Source organism: Lycorma delicatula, chromosome 7 (genome assembly GCF_047948215.1).
Source record: "Lycorma delicatula isolate Av1 chromosome 7, ASM4794821v1, whole genome shotgun sequence".
In the NCBI taxonomy this organism is placed as follows: Eukaryota; Metazoa; Arthropoda; class Insecta; order Hemiptera; family Fulgoridae; genus Lycorma; species Lycorma delicatula.
The window spans coordinates 22244940-22261496 of record NC_134461.1 but is presented as its reverse complement, the minus strand read 5'-3'; the positions used below and the strand labels follow the sequence as shown (position 1 = coordinate 22261496).

Below are 16557 nucleotides of genomic sequence, written 5' to 3'. Positions count from 1 at the left end.
TGTAGTCCATATAATCTCTATACGTAAAATCTAGCTAATTAAACAATATAAACTTATTCACCCACTCCACAAAGTACAGAATTAAAGCACATTCTTACCTTAATTTTTTTCACATTAAAGCGCTTTTTGAATTTAAAAAAAATTAGATAATCAGTAAAGTACTGTATTAACATATATATAGCGTGATGAAGGAAATTTTAATATTATAACGGTTTAATTTTTTTTTAAATTGTTTTTTTATTGACTGAACAATATTTGTTCTAAAAATTTTAACGCATCATGTTAATTATATTGTAAATGTAAAGGGCAAAATTTAGAAAAAAAAAAAAACATTACTGAGGATGGGCTTATGCCCAAAAGAACTTCAATGTGAAAAAAATTAGATAAGAATGTGTACTTTGTGGAGTGGGTGAATAAGTTTATATTGTAATTAGCTATATATTATATATATATATATATATACCGTATGATATTTAAGTATGGAAACAGCTTTATACTGCATATCTGAAAGGTATTTGGAGGTAGAACAAAATGGGGTTCTACATAATTTTAAAAAATCTGCATTATGGTAGGTTTTTAAGTAAGTATTTCCAGCTGATTTGTTTCATTTATGATAAGTAACAAATATCAGCTGATATTAACACTGGAAGTTAATTTTTATTAGAAAATAATATCAGTTGCTGTAGCTGTTTAATTTGTTGTGTTATAATTATTAGTTATTGTTTATTATTATTATTAACATTGTAGCACTGTTTAAAGTTATTATCAATATAAAATGAAAATCCAATAAAACTGTTCATGCAGCATGATTTACCTTGTTTTATTGTTAACACAATTTTTCCATCTTGCAACTTTGAGTACTTATAACTCGATAACAAAATCATTAACAGAAAAACAGGTTTCACCATTGTTTTTCTTGTAAAATTTTAAACAGAAATTATGTGTCATATGTTCACCTTCCTATTTAAAAAAATATTAAGAATGTCTGATTCAATATGGAAGACAAAAATTAAAAACTCATCATAATGCAAATTTTTTTAATTATGTAGAACCCCATTTCTTTCTGCCTCAAAATACCTCTCAAATATGAATTATAAAGCTACTTCCATACTTAAATATGACCCAATGTATATATATATATATAATTTATATTATATAAATTTTTATTTCACTGATTGTCTTACTTTATTGGAACAATTATGTAATCAGAACATAATTTTAATTTCATAAAATATTACAAAACTTTACTAAAATCTATCACATAGTGCAAGCTACATTAAATGATTTTACGAAAATGTTTGATAAGTGGCTTTAACAACTTTTTACTTTCAAATTTATTTATTAATTTTTTTCAAAAAATTTTATATCTTTTAAAATGACTTCTAATTAAAATTATGTCGGCAAATCTACAAAAAAAAAATAAAACATAAAATATCTATTTTGAAATAAAAACAAATAAAAAAGAAAAGATTTCTGACTGTGGAATTTTCTACTGTTAACAGTTACGGAGAATTCTCAAACATTAAAAAAGTTGAGCTTTCTTCATAATATATTCAGTCCAGCATCACTCATTCAGGATCAAAAAAAGAGTTTGATACTTTATTCATAAAAATTCAAATTTTAAATGTTATAAATCAGTACCTTCTCAAACCATACATTTTTTTGTTTTTTAGTGGTTCAATTCTAATTTATTTTAATGATCTCTGTGCATATTTTGATAGTTAATTCAACTATATTAAAATAGATATTTTTTTGTGGTTACTCTGCACACACAATACTACTGTTTTAGAACCCTATAACAAAAGCCCATATTATTATTGAAATCCTCTTTTCAAGTACTTATCTCCTACTTAGAACGCACTAATTTTTGGTTTTTCATTATGGAGAAAATGATGTTTTACAACTGCCTTTTTGATTTATTCAATTAAACGCATACATTACTCAGTCTCACTAACTTAATTGTAATAGTTCATTTGATAGCTATTTAAAATTAATTAGCACAGCCACTTTGGCACAAAAAAAAATACAGGCATACTAGATTGTCAACAAATTACCCTATTTCAAAACACGGATAAAAGAACATCCTTACTAGTCGATTATGATGTGGCTACAGGAAGATCACACATGTTGTAATAAAATACCTTATTCTAAAAATAAATGTCTCTATCTCCTTAAATTCACTTTATTATGAACAAGGCTGTTTTTTTTTGGTTTTTTGTATTTAATGAAAAAATGTAAGTTTTAAGAACATCAGTTAATAATGTTTAAGGTATACATTACATGAGAATTAAGAAACTTCAGATCTTTCAAACTAGATTTATTTAAATTCATCAACAGAATAATACTATTATTCTAAAAGAAAATTATTTAATTTCATTTTAAATAAATAGGTCAAAGATCATTTTTAGACTATTGGCAATTTATTAAAAATAGTAACTGTAACAAAATAGGGTGTCTGTTTTTATACATTAAATTATTTTGTTTTTTTTTTAATTTCAGAAAAATATGCAAAGAAATAGATAATCAAGAAAACGATTCAGAACCTTCGGAACCTTAAATACATTATCATCAAGAACCTAAAAAAAATGTATTTAATAAATGTACAGATAGATTTTTAACAATAACTTAAAAACTTCATAAATTTTTAAACTAAAACTGTTATGCATTTCATAAATATTTGTTTTGTTATTGCAAAACTGATATTTATTAAATAATAAATTTAATATTACAACAAATATTATAAATAGACATTACAACAGACTATTCATTCATTATAATATATTTATTATTGTGTTGTAATCCTTGTTTCAACTATTTTATTCTGTAAGATAACAAATGAACACAAACTGTACATTTTACTTATTATTTTATCTGTAAATATATATATATATATATATATATATATATATATATAGTCATTTTTTCCTTTTTTTAAAAACAAAGTAAATAAATGATTAAAAAACAAAAATTGGTAAAAATGTTGATTTTTTTTTTTTAATAGCAAACATTTTTAAGCACATATATAAGCAATAAAAAAAATAGTATTAGAGTGAAATAGTCAGTATATAATAAACATTTTTTAAATATTTACAGAAATTTTATTAAATGTTTGACAACTTTATATTGACTTCTTACGTTAATTTAAAATATCATTACTGTAAAATATCTTACCATAATTTAAAATATCATTAACGTCAAAATTAATTGGAAAACAACAATTTTATTTTAATAATAAATTAAAATTTGTTTTTTTGTTACAGTTTATTCCATTAATTTTTAAATCGATTCAACAGCTAATTAAATTAGTTTATGTTCCATAATTAAACAGTATTAGGTAATTCAAAAGGAGGCAACAGTTATTCCTCAAAACAGCAATCTTCCCAAGCTAGGCTTACTAGAGAAAGTGAGGAGTGAGTTTTCCTTTACTTTCTCACTCATCCAGTTCTGAAGGATATTTCTGTTCACTTTTCACCAAATCAAATACATAGTCATATATCACTATTTTGATGGAATAGCCATGGAAACATAGATGAAATTTAGCTTATACATGATAGCTTCACCTGTTCACGACAGTGACTGATTTTAAAATTATCATCAATACTTTCACAGTACGTAATCACTACTTTACGTGGATTAAAGCCACAAGAAATACTGAAAAGATAGTATAGGACAATAAATTAACATAACTGTGTATATCTCCTGTAGTAGTGTTTGTAAATAAATCATTTAAGTATTTTCAATCACTCGCCTATACTCCTGACCAAATTTTAAATAAAACTTTTGCGAATTCCAAAGATGGAATCATAAGGTATAACAGTACTTAAATATTTCTAGAAGATTATTTACTGTAGCCAAACTACCAGGCAGCCTATTTTTAGTTACTTGTTGTTGCCTTCCAGAAATGGTTGCCAGGTTTAGAAATAAACAACCTTTCATTTGTTAGTAAATACATTTCTTTAAATATTTGTTTTACTTTTAGCAATAGACTTTTATGAGTTCTTACTTTCTATGGTTTTATGGTATTATAGCACTTCTTACTTCTCTTTATTTTTTTATAACATTAAAAAATTAAATATGATAATTAAAACTTTGCAACACTTTCATACCTGATACTCTCATTTTCAAAATGTTGTGTTTTTCTTCTCAAGTATAAACCTTTCTTTGACCCCTTTCTTGATTTTCTTCCGGTTTCAAATCCCATTTAGGCAAGGCATTTTTCACATCTTACACTATTTATTAACAACCACCAATAACTGCTATTGAGCATCAGTCTGTTGATTGTCACATAAATTAATAAAAATGTACAATAATAATTGAACACTGCAACAGAAATCTTTGACTAAAATGTTGAAATAAATAAAAAAATGTATTAAGTAGGTCAGGCAATTCAAGAGAATTGATATATTTAAAACCTTATATATCTTCTGTAAAACAAGATTGAAGTAAAAAAAAAGTTAAATGGAATTATTAAAAAAGACAAGAATGTAAGTCACTGACAAACAGGATATGATAGCCCTTTCTTTTTCCTGTTTAGCCACCAGGAATTACCATTCAGGTATTACTTCAGAGGATTAATGAGGATATGTATGAGTGTAGATGTAGTCTTGCACAATCTCAGTTCAACCATTCCTGAGATGTGTGGTTAATTGAAACCCAACCACCAAAGAACACTGGTATCCGCAATCTAGTATTGAAATCCATATAAAAGTAGCTGCCTTTACTAGGACTTGAATGTTGGAACTCTCGACATCCAAATCATCTAATTTGGGAAGACGCGTTCACCACTAGAACAACCCGGTGGGTTAAAATAGTATATGATACCCATACAATTTTGAAAATGTGATGATTGTTCTTTATCAGTCACTCTTACAGATGGCCTCATATACTTTTGTTACATTTTTATCCATGTTTCTGGGTCACACGATTAACAGAAATTTCCTCAACATCGACTGATTGCTATCAATTTTTAAGTCTTATACCAATCATATATATTTTTTGGCCTAATGCATTCTCACCAAAAGCATGGCTAAGCATTGACTAAGTTTCTGCAGCTATCTTGTCAAATCTGAAGCAGAATTTAATGCAAATTTAATTCTCCTTAGTATCATTCATTCTCTTTTCATTGGAGCATTGCAAATCAACATAAAGCATGCCATTACAAAGTCAGAAAGAGCAAAAACATAGACCCACACAGCATAATACACTTGGTAAACTGACTAAAATGATTTTCATTTTACACTATCTAGTGCCACACATCTGTAATGCAATCAAACTCATCTAAATTTATCATACTCATTAAAGTTATCGTTTGTATTCTACAAGTCATTCTCTGGGATACACAAGCAGTTGAAAAACCTTTAATTAATACAATTTGAACGCAATTTGAAAAAGCTTTTGCTTAGATTATCTACTTTTACAAATTAAAAATTACGCAAATCAGAATTACGAGTTATAAAATATTTTCTAATGTTCTTTCTGGTTCCCCTAAAAAGGCAAAAATAATAGTATACACCAAAATATTATAATACAAAGTCACAAAGAACGAACTGAAAAATTTCACATTTAATTCAATTTTATTATTAATCATGGTCTGTTGGTAATGATATAAATTAATTATACAATAATTTCCACTTACCAACAATTTTTATTATTATGTCAAAAATAAAAACAAATATTGGACAGGACATAATAATAAAAATTGTTGGTAATTGAAAATTTTGATTTAAGTAAATTAATTGAATTTGCTTAACCATGTCCCAAAAGGCCAATTATAACATAAAAACAACAATAATGATAAAAGAACAACATTAAATTAGTATTTATATTTAAAACGTACTTCTATTAGTTAAAGCAGTGAATGATAAAGAAATGCTGCCTTACTCTATGTACTACAAGTGATATTACACTCTACACTAATAAAATTAGATACTGTCTTGATCACTCTGATCCCAAGCAAGTAAAGTATTCATATTAGCAATTCCTCTAGTACTCCATGGTTCCAGAGGATCAGGTGGTGACTCAGGTTTTTTCATCGATTCAACACCTCCATGTGATGCCGACTGACCTCTTCTCGTCGGAATATCTGCTGATGGTGCCACCCTATTATAAATCAATGAATTTTTAAATTATTGTAATTTCTTTGTCTAAGAAATCTAACACACATCCTTAAATAATTTTACAAAAGTTTAAAAAAATTATTAATGAAAATTTTTATAAAAATAATTAATCAAAAGTTTTTCTTATTTTAAAGGAATCTATTCAAAAACAACTACAGATCTAATAACAGACTAATAATTTTCTCTAGGTAGATTCTTCTTCAGAAGGTCTGATATTATTCAGCAGGTACATCAGCTTCCAGTATGTCTTTTTCTGTAATCCACAATTAAGAAATTTAGTTAAGTTATGAGTTAGTTATGGATAAGAGAAGTGTAAAAAGGATAAGCGTTGAAAAAATTCATCATCAATGACCATGGCAATCAATATGACTATTTATTGTGTAAAATAATACACAATATGAAGTTATTTAAAAACTAGAATGTATAATTAGCATTTAATATCCATTACATGCTTAATGTAGAATTTTAGCGGTAAAAAAAGTGGATAATTCTAAAGAAGATGATCAATAATAAGAACAAGTATGAAACAATTCAACTTTTAAAGAAAACAAAATTAAAACTTGACAAAAAGAATTGTTATGTGCAATTGCAGAAAAATCACAAAACTTTACTATAATAAGAGTAAAACAAATAAGAAACAAGCTTTGATACAGAAAGGAATAAAACAAGGCTACAACCAGGAAATCAAATAGAATTATTCATACAACCTGTTACTACGGCAATAGTTGTATAAGTAACTCTGTTACGTCTACCTTTCTTTTTCTGTTTTAGCCTCCAGAATCACCATAAGGTATAACTTAAGAGGATGGTATGTACGAATGTAAATGAAGTGTAGTCTTGTACAGTCTCAGGTCAACCATTCCTGAGATGTGTGATTAATTGAAACCCAACCACCAAAGATCACCGGTATTTGTGATCTAGTATGTACACCAGTAACCATGATCTGAAATGTCTATCTGAGAAGCAGAATCCAACAGTTTTATCCATATTTTAATTTAGATAGAATCCATCCAGTGAATAATTTACTGCAATTATAGAACTTTAAGTTCCTTTTAATTAATTAAATAATGTTAACACAAAATTAATAAAATGAGAAAGGAAGGAAATCATAAATTATTGTTCTGGGTAAAATTATAAACTATATCCTGCGTAATCTGATAATTTTATAATATTCAGTAATAAGTAAACAAAATTAAAAGTAGTTTGATCAAGCAATCGATGGCACTTAAAATGCAGTTTGAAAAATAAAGAAAAAATAGAAATAAAAATAAAAATTGTGGTAAAAGAACATCATGAATCAAAATAAAGTGTTTTGTTAACAACATATTAAAATTATAAACAAAGAAGAAAATATCAAAAGCAGCATAGCATAAGCAGCACAGCATAAGCAAAGCTCAAAAAATATCTACTAATTAGATGAAATGTTTTTTTTTTACCACCTGCTTAGAGAAACAAATTTGTAGATTAACAATTACACATTGGACATAGAGAAAGGTAGGTAACTCAGACCCTTCTTTCTCTATTAAAGAATATAAAATATTCACCAATATTTTTCATGCTTCAAAAAAGCATATTTTACAATTATATAATAAATAATCTTATAATTCATTGTAAAGCATACAGTAACCACTTTTAAGTTTATGAAGACATATAAGATTTCACTAATTAATAATTACACATGATATTTTATTTCAAATTCTATTAAAAAACATGTTTTCCAAAAAATATGTTCCATCTTCCACATTTATTTATTTATTTATTTCTGTATCTCACCATTTTTAAGTTATTTTATAAAACCAGTTCTTCACTACCAGTTTCCAAGATAGAAACTTCAAGATCAAAATACTACAAACATAAATTGTAACTCAGCATTCTTTTGTCTTATGCATTTATTCACACACGCTTGCATGCGCATACATGCATGCACACATACATATATATATATTCACTACTTTATTGAAATTAATTGACATATCTTATCTTAATTTTTCATGATAGTACTTTTGCAGGTTCCCACATCATGTTTGAAATAATTCCATTATTGCATAATAAAAATTTTAAAATAAAGATACTAAAATAATGAAAATTGAGTATTAATTTTCACAAGTGCTGCTATCTGTTGCATTTTTCATAAGACCATCTCCCTCAAACACTGTCTGATGGTTTATCAAACTGAAATAAACATCACAATTATACACCATGATTAATGGCCAAGCATGTTTGGAAAATGTGATCAATGAACTAAAATTAATTACTTTGCCTGGGCAATAAACAATGCCCAGTGACATTTGGGCAATATGATTAATAAGTGCAAATTATTAATCACTTTGTTCAAAAAATGTGATTATTTCTTAGTGTTTATATGTATAACAGTACGGGTTTGTATTTATTTGTGTATATCCTTATTTATTTACACTTAAAGCATTTATCTAATTTTATCTACCTTTATGTACATTTATACTATTTCACATTATAATTTCAATTTAACTTTGGAAAGAATTATCAAGCATTCAGACCTGCTGTTTACTATTATGCTAATCTTAAAAATGTTAACCTTTGCCCATTTGAAAAACAGCAGAAGGAAATTACCATTCTATATATATATATGTCAGTATCCCTACTTATGTAACATTTTCATCCCGTGCAACAATATATTTTCTAGAGAGGCTTACTGTTATGCACAATTTTTATTCAGTCGTATTTGTTGAGTTTGCACTACTGTCACTATGAGCGTATTCCAGCAAGATGGAATTATCTGTAGATGAAATGAAAGTTCGATTTAACAACCAACTGTTAGATATAATTAAACACAAAAACAAAATACAAATATTTACTCAAGCTTAAATATTTGGCTTGAGTAAATATTTGTGTATTTTGTTTTTTGTTTTTTGTGTTTTATTTATATCTAATAACTAATTTGTAAACACCATCGGGCATTATCCGTTTTGCCTGGGCAAAGTGATTAATAATTTTCATCCATTAATCATATCATCAGGATTGCTTGAACATTTATCACATTGCCTGGAAATTATGAATAATGCTCAGTTTTATCACTATGACCATAACATATATAAGTAATTTCAAGCTTATAGCCCAATTATTACATTACTTCAGTCTAACACATATCAGAATCAGTTATAAGAAAAATTAAGCTGAACTTCAAATAAACAAAAATCAAAATTTTGGCATCTGTAACAAACTATCAGATAATTATGTTAAGCAGACATTAAAAGGAAATTATTAAATTATTCTATATTTCTCATTCTTGCAGATAACCCTCTCTTAACTCTAAATATGAAAAGAATGTTTCACAATTTATTTGTAAGTTTAAAAATCAAATATTTTTTCATAAATGTTTATTTATTTATTTAAAAATCATTAAAATTAACCTGTTAGCTCTAGCAGTTTTAGGTCTTGGACGAGATCTAGCAGTAGTAGGGACCGTATCTGTAACAATTGTCGAATCATAACTTGGCGGCGGTGATATGTTTTGAGGTCGTACCAGGACAGGAGTTGATCGACCCCATTCTGACGAACACGTACTAGAACTAGAACTACCATTATAAAATGACTGTTTAAATAACCGTTGTTTATCTGGTGCAGCAATTTTAGCTGAAGATACACGTTTATGTGCTGATCTAACTCTTCTGACTTGTGAACCCCGCCCCAGCAATGGTCCTTCTAAAAATGAAAAATTTAACAGAAACTACTATAATAACAATAATGGATATGTATACATATAATTTTGTTATAATTAAAGATCACATTCTTCAAAATATTTTGAAAATGTATTAAAAATACTATCATTATTTCTAAAAGGATTGTATAATGAACTGTAAAATAATAAAGCCTCTTCTTCTTCTTCTTAAAAAAAGGTCTACTTAAAACGTACAATATTTGAAAAGATTTTAACCCACTAAATGCTATCTAAAACTGAGAATCCAATTCACTGCTTGTTTTTTTTATATCTATCAGCCTATAGTATTTATTATTTACCAATATATTTTATTATTATTACTTTTTCAAACAAGCTTCAACAAAAGGATATACATTTCAGGATTTAAAAATTTGTTTTTTACTTCACCACAGCTTTTTCTTTGCCAAAGAGACTGACTTTTTATGTCTCTCTTTTTATTACATAAAGAAGTTCCTCTGGTAGTCCTGTTATAATTTGTTTCCAGATAACAGGAAAGTTATGGATGGAAAGATGGATTATCAGCCTTTTAGATCACATTTTCAAAGCCCTATCCACCAAAAAGATGCATTTTTTATCTTTAAAATGTGATCACAACACTTTTTCCAAAATTCAGTGTCTAGTTCTCTAAACTGTTGCTTGGCCATTTCTCTAGCTTATTGATGCCATTTATTATTTTGTGTGTGCAGTGATGTCATTTTATTTATTTTTGCCCAAACTGATTCCAGCAGATTTAGCTCAGGGTGATAGGGTAGCAGTCTTAATATTTTATGAATTTCTCATTCCAATGTCTGATTGGAATAATATTTTTCATAATGTGAGTTACTAATTTTCACCCGTTTATAAAATTAAGATTTTATCATATCAAGAGTCCTTGACCAAAAACTATTCCTTCTCTTAGCCAATGCTGCCTTTTTTTAAAATTCATATTAATTCAAGTAGGATGGGTTTTTTGTCATGATATAGAGAAGCATTATCTACTACCAAAATTGAAGTTCCAAGGAGATTTCTGATCAGCTGGCTTTCAATTTATTTTTTGTATTCCCACATTTCATTTCAATGTAATAGTCTCACGTTTTCTGACTTCCTTAAAAAACCAGAAGAACATTTTTCACTCCAGCTTCCTCATTACAAGTGTGGACTATTAGCCTTGATCTTTTCAAAATTCTCTTCTGGTAATCACTGACAGATTTATCAGCCTATCCACTGTTCTTCACAAGCATTTAATGAATGTAGGACACATTAGAAAATATTATAGACCTATTTTCCCTCCTATATTCTTGAATAATGTTCATTTATGCAATTTGTTTAAAACATACAACACATTTTTGATTAAAATTATCCTATTGTCTTTGGTTTTTCTCTTTTTAATTCCTCCTTAAAATGTAGTACAAAATGAAAATTGTGTTTTTTCATGGTTGAAATATAATTTTACTCCCTCATATTCTTCGAAACTCTTACCACACTTCTTAAAATATCTTATGATGGGTTTTATAAAAATTAAAATAATTTTCCTTAACAAGCATTTCTGGAAATTATAATTATGTTTACTTTTCTGTTTATTCTTGAATAAATTTTGCCTGGTGTACTGAATTTTCCAATTTCTACCAATTATTTCTCATTCTCATTAATGATTTCCTTAAAGTGTAAACTGCTACTTCATAAAAATTAACCAGATCCTGAATTTCCAAACATAAATCTCCAGGATTTTCATTAGATAACTTTTTAAATACATTTATAGTAATGCATTTACTTTGGCTTCTAAGCACTACTCCTTTGCCTAACAAGCATGTCAATTTCAATTTGGTATTAAAATATACTGTTTGTTGTAGAAAGTACTAAAATTTTTACGTGTAGCATATTGAAAAATACTGTTTGTTGTAATATTGTAAAATAATAACTCCAATCAAAGTGCAATGATATGAAATAAATGATGAAAACTGAACACTGTCTTATACTGCATAATGGTTTATTCCTCCCCACCCTATAAACCCTCACTCTATCCACTCAACAATATCAGTACACCCAGAGACTAGGAATTAACTAACTACACTTACAGAACTTAAGACTTACCGTAACTGACATAATAAAAAAAATAATTAAACATATTAAGGTAAAATACTCTTGACTTTTAAATAAAAAAAAGATTAAAAATTTAAGATTCAGCAGCAAAAAAAAAAATGAAAATTTTTTTATGAGCTGTTCCTAATGTTGTTACATTCTTTATCTGTTTCATATAACTATTTATTCTCTGAAAAATAGTTAAACATTAATTTAAATGGGCAAAAACAATACTAACTCTGATAAAATCAAACATTTATTACGAAAAAATATTAAAATTAACTTTACAATGTCAACTAAATTTAATTTATCAATATCAAAATTAATGAATTAGCCATCAAATACAATAACTAGACAAAACTAAACCACTGAGAGATAATTAATCTCTTTTAATCTTTAGATAATTTTTAGTCTTGATTTTTTATTAATTATGATATTTATATACCATTAATGTAGTAATATTATTTATAAAAAAATTTGTATATAAGGATGGTTTGTCATTTTTTATCATTTATTCAAAAAAAGGAAAACATTTTTATCTTTACATGGACCTCTGTATGTAAACACCAAAGAAATGGATCAGTAAAGATTTATTTTCATGTCAATTGTGAATAAACAAGAACTCAGCATAATTTAATTCCATAATTTGCAAGTAATTGATTTCATTACATTTTTCTAACAAATTAAAGAAATAATATACATAATTATAATTTTGTCTTAACACTTGAAATTTATTGTTACAGTGTAATCTAAATGGCTAAATAGTCTTTAGGTCAAGGTCAAGATCTTTAGTTCGATATAGATCAAAATGAACCACAAACAATGCTATATTTTATAACAATAGACATTTTATAATAAAATGGAAAATAAATAGTAAGTATGGCCTACCTCCAAGTCCATCACTATCGCTAGGTTCAAGAACTGCAGCCTGTTCGAGACTAATTTGTCTAGCCAGTGCAGCTTTCGCTTCAGCTGCTTGAGCTTCTGCTTCCTGTCAATCAAATATATAGTAAAAAAAATTTAATTAAAATAAATTATTAAATATTTAATCTCACAGAAAATTTTACTGTCCTAAAACTTAAAGAAATAAACTTCAAAGAAAAATTTCCAGTTTAAAATCTTGATAAAGGACTTCTTAATATAAGAGCCCATTAAATTTATAAAAAATGAATGGTCAACCAAATGAAAGTTAAATTTATTATTGTCTACTTAATAAAATTATTGATAGAAAAAGCAATCAATTACAATAAGAAAAAGTTGAAAATCTACTTCAGGCATTTAAAGGAACAATAAAAACTTATTTCTTGATAAAAAAAGCTTCCTCAATTAAAAAATTACAAAATTTGAAATCAATAATTGATTGTGAAAGCAAAACATTTTTACAAAAAACGGCTATGATAGAATTCAATTGATGTATACAATTTAAAATAATTACTGTTCATAATTCACTAATCTTGAGACTGGAATCTCAGTATCGATTTCCCTGTTTAATGTCAAATCAATAAGAAAACTAATTTTTCATTTAAAAAAGGGCTTTCAAAAAAAGAAAGTATTCTCAAAGTTTTTCAGTAATTTGAATGAAAAATTACATTAATTATTTTTTGTTAACAGAGTATCCCACAAAGAAACAGAGGAACATTCAGAACATGTTCTACTAGTGAAAATAATGAAAAAAGTTCATATAAACATAGTCTGGAAATGCTATGTTTTCAAGTTATGACTAGCAAAAGATTTCATCCGGATTTCAGCTCTTCTAATAAAAACAAGAACTACTGTAATTTTTGAGACCCAAAGGAGTAAAACTGGTGGTTTCTTATATAATTTGAGCTGAGAAGTAGGACAAAACAGGTCCAAGAACTGTAACTCCAGTAGTTTTTAAGGTATCCACCATAAAACACAAAATTCAGTGTTGAAAAACAAGTTTTTATAGGATTGTAGTACAATCGTATTGATAGATGACTAATAAATGCAGAAGATTTATAACAAAACTTGTAGAGAATTTAATCCTGAGAAAATAAATATAAATACAGCCAATATAAAATCTTTTAAAAATCAGTTTTTTATTGAAGCAAAACAGATAAAAACCAGAATAGAAAATTGTATTCTTTCTGTACATAATAAATATTCTTAAAACAACAAAACAAAAAATAAAATACATGAAATGACAGATAGTAACAAAATAACAAACCTAAATTACAGTAATTGATTGGAATTCCCTCCTTCAAAATGTACACAGCACTCTACCTGACAAAATATTTCCAGTGGCTTTCCACAACAGGATCATTTCATATAAATTAAATAGCTTTCATATTTTAATAGTAACTCTTCTTTAGCATTAACATTTTGTTGATATACTATTTTTCATATGGCCCCTAATAAAGTATTTAATGGCATAAGTCAGATGAGTGTGTTGGGCAATCAATTGGACCCACCAGTTTAAGAAATTAGCATTCAAGTGATTTCTACTAATGAAAAATGTGGCGTTGCACCATCATGCTGTAAAATCATCTGCAACCAGTTTGTAAACATGCATCCTCCAAAAAAGCCCGCAAACTATTTTTCAAGAAATGAACGTATGCATCTTCCATAAAGTTTTCATTGAAAACAAATGGTCCTAGAATTTTGTCATAAATAATGCCACACCAAACATTAATGTTAAATCTATGTTGGAAACTAGTTTCCACAGTACCATGTGGATTGTCTTTGTTACATAAATGACTATTTTTGGAAGGTGAAGACTCTGTTCTCATAAAAGTAGCTTCATCAGTAAATAAAGTTGAATTTACCTTATCAGTGTTGTCTAGAAGCCAATGACGCAAGTCTAATGGCTGTGGGTAATCTGTAGGTTACAAATTTTGAACCTTCTGCAGGCAAAAAAGATAAAGATTTTCTTTCCATAAGATTTACCATATTTTGTTTACTGACAAACCACTACGACATGATGAAATTTGCATTGAATGAAAATGCAAATACACTGAAGAATATTACTGAACGAATAATACGATTTTCTGTCTATTTTTCCACCTGTTTTGCTTCATAAAAAACAGATTTTTAAAAGTTTTTATTTACTTTTTATTGGTTGTATTTACATTAATTTTCTCATAATTGGATTCTCTACAAGTTTTGTTACTAAATCTTTCGCATTCATAAGTCATTTAACAAAGCTATTGTACTACAAACCTAAAAAAAAATTAAAATTTTCAACACAGAATTTTGTGTTTTACATTATTTTGTGTAATATTTTAAAAACTACTAAAGTTACAGTTCTTACCGGTTACTGTTACTTTTTAATCTTTACATGGAACTAACAGTTAATGATGTTAAAGAACAATTTAGATTCGGGATAACAGTACAAGGTCAAAAGGTAAAGATGATATGATTTGCTGATGATATAGTAATTCTAGCTGAGAGTAAAAAGAATGTAGAAGAAACAATGAATGGCATGGATGAAGTCCTACGCAAGAACTACCGCATGAAAATAAACAAGAACAAAACGAAAGTTATGAAATGTAATAGAAATAACAAAGATGGACCACTGAATGTGAAAATAGGAGGGGAAAAGATTATGGAGGTAGAAGAATTTTGTTATTTGGGAAATAGAATTACTAAAGATGGACGAAGCAGGAGCAATATAAAATGCCGAATAGCCCAGGCGAAACGAGCTTTCAGTCAGAAATATAATTTGTTTACATCAAAAATTAATTTAAATGTCAAGAAAAGTTTTGAAAATATATGTTTGGAGCGTAGCTTTATATGGAAGTGAAGCTTGGACAATCAGAGTACCTGAGAATAAAAGATTGGAAGCTTTTAAAATGTGGTGCTATAGGAGAATGTTAAAAATCAGATCGATGGGTAAAGTGACAAATGAAGAGGTGTTGCGGCAAATAGATGAAGAAAGAAGCATTTGGAAAAATATAGCTAAAAAAAGAGACAGACTTATAGGCCAGATATTAAGGCAACCTGGAATAGTCGCTTTAATATTGGAGGGACAGGTAGAAGGAAAAAATTGTATAGACAGGCCACGTTTGGAATATGTAGAACAAATTGTTAGGGATGTAGGATGTAGGGGGTATACCGAAATGAAACGACTAGCACTAGGTAGGGAATCTTGGAGAGCTGCATCAAACTAGTCAAATGAATGAAGACAAAAAAAAAAATTTACATTATGTATTTAAAATGCATTCTTAATGCAATTATAATCTTACCTAAAACGGTAAAAATGTTTGATTTTTTTGTGATATTTTGCTTCATGAACATTTCTCTTTAGGGTCCAACAACAGTCAGCTAGCATACTCAGACCCCATTTATCAGACCCCCTGATATTGCTTTTCCGTATCCAAAATAAACTGATGCAACTGTTCACCAACTTCATTGCTGACTGATCCTAGATTTGGTGGGAAGAAGTCCAAGTGCAAGTCCCAAGAAGTGAATCTTTAGTGACATGTTGCATCCCATGATTTTATAAGATTGTAAAAGATCATCCATATTTCTTTGTAATTTTTTAGATTTATGGTTTCCTAAGAAGTTCTGGCAAATGCTCTTAAAAGACTTCCATGCAGCGTTTTCCACGTCATTTAACGTGCTATCAGGATTGTCATCCTGAAATAAATCTCTAATTTGAGATCCTTCAAAGATTCGTTCTTTGAGTTTTGCTTCACTGATCTTTGGATACTTATTTTTTAAGTT

The 16557-nt window shown here is 27.6% G+C and overlaps 2 protein-coding genes across 5 annotated transcripts in view; one reads left to right on the top strand and one right to left on the bottom strand.

Moving 5' to 3' along the window:
* LOC142328455 (uncharacterized) overlaps positions 1–3257 on the top strand; it is a 40292-nt gene extending 37035 nt beyond the window's left edge. For all 4 annotated transcript variants that reach the window (XR_012757276.1, XR_012757275.1, XR_012757277.1 and 1 more), the window contains exon 2: positions 2500–3257. Coding sequence is in view for 1 of the 4 variants with exons in the window: in XM_075372247.1 (XP_075228362.1) it covers positions 2500–2557 (58 nt within the window). In the remaining 3 variants the exon portion in view is untranslated. The remainder of the gene's footprint in view (positions 1–2499) is intronic.
* Positions 3258–5754: 2497 nt separating this feature from the next.
* iav (transient receptor potential cation channel subfamily V iav) overlaps positions 5755–16557 on the bottom strand; it is a 66759-nt gene continuing 55956 nt past the window's right edge. Inside the window, 3 exon segments of the mRNA XM_075372248.1 lie at positions 5755–6099; positions 9506–9797; positions 12760–12862. Of these exon segments, the coding sequence (XP_075228363.1) occupies positions 5922–6099; positions 9506–9797; positions 12760–12862 (573 nt within the window). The 3' untranslated portion in view covers positions 5755–5921.